The 8,826-nt window shown below is 48.1% G+C and overlaps 1 protein-coding gene across 1 annotated transcript; it reads left to right on the top strand.

The window, feature by feature from the left end:
• Positions 1-767: 767 nt before the first annotated feature.
• SURF6 (surfeit 6) lies at positions 768-7,162 on the top strand. The gene is made up of 5 exons (XM_075015304.1): positions 768-909; positions 1,706-1,978; positions 2,631-2,882; positions 4,768-4,853; positions 5,823-7,162. Exons 2-5 carry the CDS (start codon positions 1,885-1,887, stop codon positions 6,498-6,500), a joined length of 1,110 nt encoding a protein of 369 aa, XP_074871405.1. The 5' UTR covers positions 768-909; positions 1,706-1,884; the 3' UTR covers positions 6,501-7,162.
• Positions 7,163-8,826: the final 1,664 nt, after the last annotated feature.

Here is an 8,826-nt window from a genome sequence, read left to right as displayed (position 1 = left end):
CATCTGGTCGCATTAGCTACTGTGTTGTCAGTGCTGGCTGTGCCATCCTAGAGGTGTTGAATTTTAGTGTCTGAGTGCATCACCTTGTAAACTTGCAAAGAGACTCGAGAGCCTCAGAAATAACAAAGCACAAGCTCGCCTAAATTATTTTATGTATGAATAATTGCTTAGCGTGACCATATTTCCACGTTCCCAAAAGAGGACACCCCTGTTAGGGAGCGTTATCTGTATCAGTAGCGACCAACTCATGTATTCATGTATGATATAAGCAATGGCGCATGAATACAACATGAGTTAGAAGCTACTGATACAGATGCTCTCCCTCTCAGCGGTGTCCCCTCGCCTGCATGCATCTGAGGAGGTGAGTCTGAGCACATGCTCCAAAATATCCGTTAGCCTCTAAGATGCCACAGGACTTACTGTTGTTTTTGCAGACACAGAGTAACAGGTTGGCCCCCCGCGGTACTTTTCCATATGGTAACTCTAACTTACTCCACTCTCACAGCGGAGTAATTATTATGGGATAAGACGACGTTGCTGGGGTGCAGGCTGCACACCAGCAGCTGTTCACGACCAGCCCAGAGGAAGCCCACCCCGCAGTCCCTGGGCGGGCAAGGCGCAAGCGCACACCACGCCCTCCTTCCCCCCCTCCGCCCCCAGGGGCGCGTGACACAGAGCGAGCGCGAGTGAGCGAAGTGGCGGCCACGTGCACCACGCACGGGCGCGCGCACAGCGGCCCGCGAGCCTCAGCACAGCGCGCGCAGCGCTTCCCCCTCGGGCTCCGCCCCTCACCGCCTCGGCCAGTGGGGAGCGAGGCTGGCTCTGGGCTCGGCTAGCGCTGCCTGGCCCGGCCTGGCCTGGCCATGTGGGGGCCCCGGCGAGCGGAGGTGGAGCGCGCGTGAGGTTGTGGTGGGTCTCAGAGCCGGGGCTCTAATTGCCCCTCCCCCAAAGGGCCCCTATGCTGTGCCCCCTCCCCCCCAATGACCTCGTCATCCCCTGTGCCCCCTATTGCCTTCCCCCAGGGCACCCCTTCCCTACCCCCAGTGACTCCCATTGCGCCTTCCTGTACCCCTCGCTCCCCATTGACTCCCACCTCTGTGCCCCCTCCCTTCTCACTGACGCCCACCTCCTGTGCCCCCTGCCCCTCCCCCACTGACCCCACCCCGTTTCTCCTCTATAGCTCCCCCCTCCTCTCTGATCCCCACCCCCTATCGCCCCTCTATTACTCCTCCTGGCTTTCCCCCACCCCCCGAGCCTCCCCACTGTGCCTGCTTTCCTGTTATTCCCTGTGCTCCCTCTGTTGCTCCTCCCTCCCCATGTATCTCCCCCCATCCAAACCCAGTGCCCCCGCTGTTGTGTCAGTCTTCCCTCCCTGCTGTAACCCACCCCTGTACTCCTACTGCACCTTTCCCTCTGTTGTCCCTGGTGCCCCTTCTATCGCCTGCCTTCCTTCTGTAATTCTCCACACCCCGCTTTGCACCTTCCTTTCTGTTACCCTCTGTGTCTCCCTCTTTTGCACCTTCCTCCCTTCCACCCCTCATTTCCTGCCGCCTGCCACTGTTCCTCCCATTCTCTCTTCTCAATTGCCCTCTGTGCAGCTAGTTATAAAGCTGCTGCTCAAATCCAGATTGTCACCTTTCTCTTTTCACTTTAAATAAAGCCCATGGTTACTCTCTCATTAACCAGCTTTTGTTTCAAAATCTAGGTCCTGGGTGTTGCAGCCCTCTGGACTTCGTTCAGTGCTGGTGATCCCCTCTGACGCTAACCCAGGTGGTCTCGCTCCACTTGTGTGTGGCGTGCCTTATCCCTTGAACTTAGTCCTTCTTACTTCTGGGACGTGACTGTGCAGATTTTACTGGTGTTGCTGGGAGACCTGAATTAGACATGGCTAGTCTAGCCACCAAAGACTCATACTTGCAGAGCTTGGCTAAGAAAATTTGTGTGCAGCAGGTCCAGGAGCCATGGAAAAGAAAACTCGGTATTATTTCTATTTGTCCTGTGCAATTAGCCACCTTTCTTAATGCTATTTTCTGATATTTGGAAACCCTGGCTTGTAGCATGGGTTTCTTAGTTGGGTTATCACACCATTTGGTTTGGTCTGGTCTGGTTTGTATGATGCAGTAGGTAATAACCCAACCTAACCATACTGTAATGTGGACCCTGATCTTGCAGTCTCCTTGACTGCTGTGCAGCATTAAATTATACATGTGTGTAAGTAGTTACTGCACTAGGCATGTAGGATACTACTAAGCAGTAGCTGGGTTCTGCTAAGCAGTGTTCCCTCTCATTGTTTCCATCCATGTGCAGAATAAATTTTTATGCACACCAAGGGATGTCTGAATGTACACCATTAGTAGAAGCAAAAATACCTAGGTATGGGGGCTCTGCTGATCAGCTAGGCAGCATTTGAATCTTTCCTGAGTGGCTGAATAAGCACACATTAAAGGGAACATTGCTTCTAACATATTTTAGACAAGACCTACATCCCATAACTAAGGAGAGGTTTATGTCAGTATTAAAATTAGATGCGGTATACTGCTGGACCCCTAATTTTCAGTAATATTTGTTTGGCAATGACTGTGAAGAAAGAGCTGTCTAATGACTTTGTAAATCTTTCCTGTACCTTTCAGCTTCCAAGCGAGCTGGGGCTGGAGATGCAAGCAGCCAGCCAAAGAAAAAGAAGAGAAAGAAAACTGGAAAACAAGCTGAGAAGGCAAATGCCCCTCCAGCTAAGGAGGCAGCACACAAGGTCAGCAAATCTTTCGCTGACCAGACCATCTCTAATCTTAACACATCTACTGTAGCCAAAAAAACAGCACCCAGGGGGAGCAGAGCCACTCCAGCTGAAACAGCTATGAGCAAAAGTGAGACCCGAATGACAGGTGAGAGGGTCTGGATGGTAGATTCACAGGCTGAATCTGTCTGAGCTGAGCCTTGTCTTCCTTCCCTATGTCAACAAATTGGGACGGGGAAGATTGTTCAGAGGCTCCAAGCATGGGTATAGAACTTTACTAAGATGGGGCTGCAAACTGGGTATAAGATTCAAAACAAGCAAGTTGCACTGTTGCAACTGGGTAAGTTAACTGGAGACGTGCAAAGCAGAGCTGTCTGTAACTGCAGGATGGGGTGGGGTGGACTCTGGTTCAGAGCTAATCTAATTTTGTAAGCCCTTTTTGTAAATCTTAAGACAGTTATGTCCGTGAATTTCTAACCATTTAAATTCCAGTGCAAACTAGTGTTTTTAAATTAGGAAGCACTCTGTTGCAGAGCTTGCTGCCTGACTGCTACAGCACCTGCAAATTTATAGGACTCTAGATAAAATAGAAACCAATTAACTGATTTATTCATTCTTCTATTTGGAAGAAATGAAACATGGTTCATGTGTTGTACATCAGTTTAATGGACTAAGCCTCTAGTGTGCAACAACTAGATTACTCGGAACCGTGATTCTGAGCTATGTCGGGTAGAACTCAACCCTGGTCCTTCCCAGCCTTGTCTTTTTGAGTGCGGTGTTTGGAAATGGTCTGGAAAAGAGCTTTAAAACAAAAATCCCCCAAAGTTCTTTGCACACAAGCAGATATTTATCCTACGCTTTCCTTTTCTGCAATCCTTTGTAGTACATAGTATAAGTGATGCTTTCCACCATGGCACTAGCTGCCTTTCCATGATACACTAATTATATTTTGCTGCAGGATTTCTAAGCGTTTTGCAAACTAAAGAAAACATATTTTGCTCATTAAATATTCTTAGAGAAGTGAATATAAAGAGTGCATGAGGATGAGACACAAATTCACGATGTGGTTAGTTGGGGGTGGGTTGTCTGTAAATCCCTTAAAGCACCGCTTCTCAAACTCTTCCTATTGTGGATTTCTTTGTCATCTAGGTAGGGTTGTGGGGTTGATATCTCTGCGAGTGTCCTGCCTGCTGTGCAGGTACTGGAGTGCTGGTCACCTGAAAAAGTGATTTCATGCACGCTGTAAAGGAGAGAAGCTGAAAACAAACTCACTTTAGTTCGATTGCTCTGGCTGGGTGGTTCATTTTTTTCCACTAGCTGGGAATGTAACTTTTCATTTACAGTCAACCTGGAATCTCCCCAAACTGCTTACAGCCCCTTGCTACGGCAGTATTCTCAGGCTGCTTAGCAGATGCTTCACCAGAGTTAAAGGGGCAACTTCCTGAATAACTGTTAGAAAAGCTGCCCGAATGTTTTGAGGAATTTGGATGGTGCTGCAGGTGTCCCTCTGTGAGGCTGTAGAGTAGTTGATCTCCAAGAGGAGGAAGCTGGGCTGATGGAAGAATTCTTCTGTTGACCTAGCTGCATCTACAGAGAGGACTAGTGTCAAATTTTTCACAGCCCTGAGTGACGTAGCTAGGTCAGTCTTAAGTTAGGTGTAAAATAGGCCTGTGTTTGAAAGTGTGGGTTTCATACAAATAGAGAGGAGAGTCTGCATAATATCCTCATTTCTGTCTTCAGTAAAAGGCTTTTGTCTAGATTGAGACATTACCCAAAGTGTTTACAAGTGGGACAGCTCAGAGCTGCCCTGAATGCATGAGAGCTGCTGAATGGTTCTAAAACATTCGTCCAGGCTCAACCACCTCAAGTAGCATTAAGGACGGTGACAGGGAAATGCTAAGGAAATGCTCCTTTCCGAGGAAAGTGTGCCTGGATTTTCCTTCGTGGTCCCACTAGAAACCACAAAGATCTTTCTTATGTTGCCATTGGTCTGTTCAAAGTGCATTCCTTCCTTCTCCTGCTCGTCTTACCAGGTGGAAAAAGTGATCCCGGTTCATGTTCTGCCATGAGTATCTTGCGCCAGAGATTGCATGAGAAGATGCAGGAAGTCTCTGGTCAGGTAAGGGCCTTAGCCACTCGTAGAATAACTTGGTTGGTCACTTTTTTTTTCTCCTGCAACGCAGCTTGTTGCTGGGAGACATAGGGACTGGCTGGCCACTCTGCAATATCCAGAGCTTGCTACGTGAACTGTGAAGGGAATTCCTTTGCATTGGAAGTGATGTATTTGGAGTTGTCTTTGGGGCACACACCTATTGATATTACCTGATGCTCTGTGCATGAGTTGAGGATAGTGTGTGGTCCAGTGCAAGGGTCAGCAACCCCTGTCACGAGTGCCAGGAATGGCGCACGAGCTGATTTTCATCGGCACGTAATGCAGGAGCTCAGCCCTGCCCCTTCTCCCTCACGCTACTGGGAGCTTGCTCAAAGCTAGACCGCCTGTGGATTAACAAAAGAACAGCTAATGCTACCAAACACCACCTACATGGTAAAGCTCTTCCTTCTTAATTTAGAGAGATCAAAAGGCCAAATTTTGGCACTCCCCCTTAGGAAGGTTGCTGACCCCTGGCCCAGAGTAATGTGGGGAAACTAGACAGGCCTCTTAGCCAGGTGAAGCACACCAGTTTTGGAGAACATCCTCCCAACCACAAGAGGAGCAATGTTGTGGGAATCTCAGCAGAGGGGAAATACCTCCGGAATCAGGGACTGAGGAAGTCTCATGGTCAGTGGACTCGACATAGCCTGAGGCAAGGCACAGTGTGGGAGAAGCCCATGCACATGGAGATGTGAAGACTCCTAGAAGGCCGAGACCTAGCAGGATTTGGGATGCAGGGCTTGAGTTGAAGTTCTGGGTGTTCAGCACCTCTGAAAATCAGGCCCATAACTTGTAACCTTCAATTGTCCTGGGCTGAATGGTAAATGTGTAAGGTTTTTATGAGAAATGTAAATCAAAGGAGTTGATCTCTGCTGTCATAGCTAAATTCTGCACAGTCCCTTCACAGCTTTACTTCTCTTCTGGCCTTTCCCTTAGGGAGGTACTAAAGAGCTGTCGCCAGCAGTGCTGGAGAAGAGACGTCGAAGGAAGTATGAGAAGGAGAGAAAGAGGCGCCGAAGGAAGGAGCTGAAGATGAAGGAGAAAATGGAGAAGAAGGGTGCCCAGGAGGCAGCGACAGCTGTGGAGCCACAGCCAGCAAAGGAAGAGAGCGAAGGTGGGATCATCTTCAACCAGATCGAAGTCTGTGAGGAGGAGGAACTGAGCAAGGCTGAGAAGAAGAGAGAGAAGAGGAAGAGAGTGAAAGGCAACCTCACGCCTCTGACAGGCAAGAACTACAAACAGTTGCTGAGCCGGCTGGAGGCCAGGAAGAGCAAACTGGAGGAGCTGAAGGACAAGGACCAAGAGAAAGCCCGAGAGCTGGAGAATAAGATGAAATGGACCAACGTCCTTTACAAGGCCGAAGGCGTGAAAATCCGTGACGACGAGGTGCGACTGAAGGCTGCCCTGAAGCACAAGGAGAAGCGCAAGGCCCAGCGCAAGAAGCAGTGGGAGAAGAGGACAGAGCATGTGGTCGAGAAGATGCAGCAGCGGCAGGACAAGCGGCGCAAGAACATCCAGAAGAAGAAGGCAGCCAAGGTGGAGCGCAGAAAGGACAAGGCCCGAAAGAAGGGCCGCATCCTGCCAGAGGACTTGGAGAAAGCTGGCATGAAATGAGGCTTGGGCTGCCCATGTTGGTGCCTGGAAGTGGACTCAGCCTGCATTTACAGGGCTTGTTGGTGGGATCTGCTAATAAAAAGTTTTACAAAACTGTTTTGATGCCTCCACCTGGAGCCATTTGTCTTCTAACCACTCAAACCCAGGTGTAGGCACCCATTTGGCCTGCTTTTCAGGGGTGCTGAGATTTGGGCAGGGGTTGGATGTTTGTGCCTCTGAAAATCAGGTTGGTTGTTTGGCTTCTGAATGTTAAGTTGGGAAAATTGGGTCTGTACTTCAGGATCCCCAGAATGGAACATTTTATATTCCAGGTATCAGCTGACTAGTTCTCATTGTTCTGATTGCAACTGTTTATTCCTGTGGGGCAGGGAGTAGGGAGGAAATCCACAGCATTGCTAGTTCATTATCATAAGTCGGTAGCATCTTAGCCCATCTAAAATTGTGGTGACATGGGGTTGCTTAAGGTAGCCCTCACTGGAAAAGGCAAGGTCAGGGCAGGCTGCAAAACAAAGAGCAGATGCTCCCAACATTTGTGGGTAATACTAAAGTTGGACTCCCCAACCAGTCACAAACTGGGCTTCTGATCTCCGACTCCATTGAAATGCTCACTGACAGGCTTATGTGTATTGACATTCTCAATGTTTGTTTTGTGTCCATTCATTCTTTGGCAAAGTTTTTGCCTGGTTTGTCTAAGGTACGTACTAGAGGGGTATTGCTGGCACATGATGGCATATATAATATTGGTTGTCCGTGAACATTTCAATGGAGTGGGCCATTCTGCTAGAGACCTAAGAATATGCGTCCTACAACAGAGACTTTAAAAGCAGATTAATTAGGGAGATTTGTGAACTGGGGTTCATACTCAAATTCATAACATTAACACTTGATAGCAACGAAGGGTCCTGTGGCACTTTATAGACTAACAGAAAAGTTTTGAGCATGAGCTTTCGTGAGCACAGACTCACTTCATCAGATGCTGGTCTTGGAAATTTCTTGTGATTTCCAAGACCAGCATCTGATGAAGTGAGTCTGCTCACGAAAGCTCATGCTCAAAACTTTTCTGTTAGTCTATAAGGTGCCACAGGACCCTTCGTTGCTGTTACAGATCCAGACTAACACGGCTACCCCTCCGATACTTAACACTTGATAGGAATAGGGATAGCAATTATCTAACGCATTACAAGGACTGCTTCCCTTCCTTTGATGTTCCTAAACGATCTCAGGCAATACACTTAATATCCCCCACCCTCCTCCTTCAGTCCTAGGTATTCAATCTGTTAGTTTTTGCAAAAACAATTTTTTTTTGGATCCCTGTGCTGTATAACTGAGTCTGCACTGGAAATTCTATAGATCTGAAGAAGTGGGTCTGTCCCACAAAAGCTCATCACCTAATAAATTATTTTGTTAGTCTTTAAAGTGCTACTGAACTGTTGGTTTTGTTTAGTTAGAATACAGACTAACACGGCGACCTCTCTGTTAATATACTATAATATTGATATTCGTCCTGAAACGTAGAGCCTTGCACAGATTCAAAATTAGTATCTGCATGTGCAGAAATGATCTGTGCCTATGGATATCGACGGAAATGTTCCCCATATTCCATACAGTGTTAAGGCATGGCAGGCCGTGGGGCTGGTATGGATCAGTGTTCATATCATTCGTGCCATTAGTACCCACTTTAGATGCTTTTCACACCCACCCCTGTCTTTCCACTTTATTCCTCAGCCGCTGAGCTCCCCAAACATCCCTCCCACAGTTTCTGGTTCTGAGCCGATGCTGGAGTTCATTTTTGATTTCCCCCTTTCCTGTTCCGTGCCCTAAGGGAGGCAAATCGTGAACTAAACAGCAAGGAAGGAAAGGACAGTGAATACTGCCATGCTCTTAAAGAGCCCTGCAAAATTCAGATTTCAAAGCTGAAACACAGGATTTCCACATGGCAATGCAGAGACATGGTTCCATTTCTTTTTTTCCCCACAAGCAAATATTAATTTTCCACAAGAGAAATGAATGGAACTTCTGTAATTTGCCACATTTTGGAGTCTACCTGTGTCACAGAGCATGCAGGGGTCACCAGGCCTTGCACCCAATCCACAGTCGGATGTGACTTGTTCAGCAGGTAGAACAGGTTTATTACTCAGCAGCGCAGAAAAGACAGTCAGCGCGGAAGCCAGAAGCTGTCAGTACAATCCATCTTGGGGAGAGGAAGTCCCTGAGCCATGGCCATGGTCCTCCTTCCTCCCTCTCCAGCTGGATGAGACCTCCCATTCAGCAGCCCAGTTATAATTCAAACCAGGCAGACCCCTCCTTTGTCCTGTTTCCCAGGGAG

The sequence above is a fragment of the Carettochelys insculpta genome, chromosome 21, assembly GCF_033958435.1.
Source record: "Carettochelys insculpta isolate YL-2023 chromosome 21, ASM3395843v1, whole genome shotgun sequence".
NCBI classification, from domain to species: Eukaryota; Metazoa; Chordata; order Testudines; family Carettochelyidae; genus Carettochelys; species Carettochelys insculpta.
The sequence above is the reverse complement of the archived record's forward strand: the minus strand, read 5'-3'. Positions and strand labels throughout refer to the sequence as shown.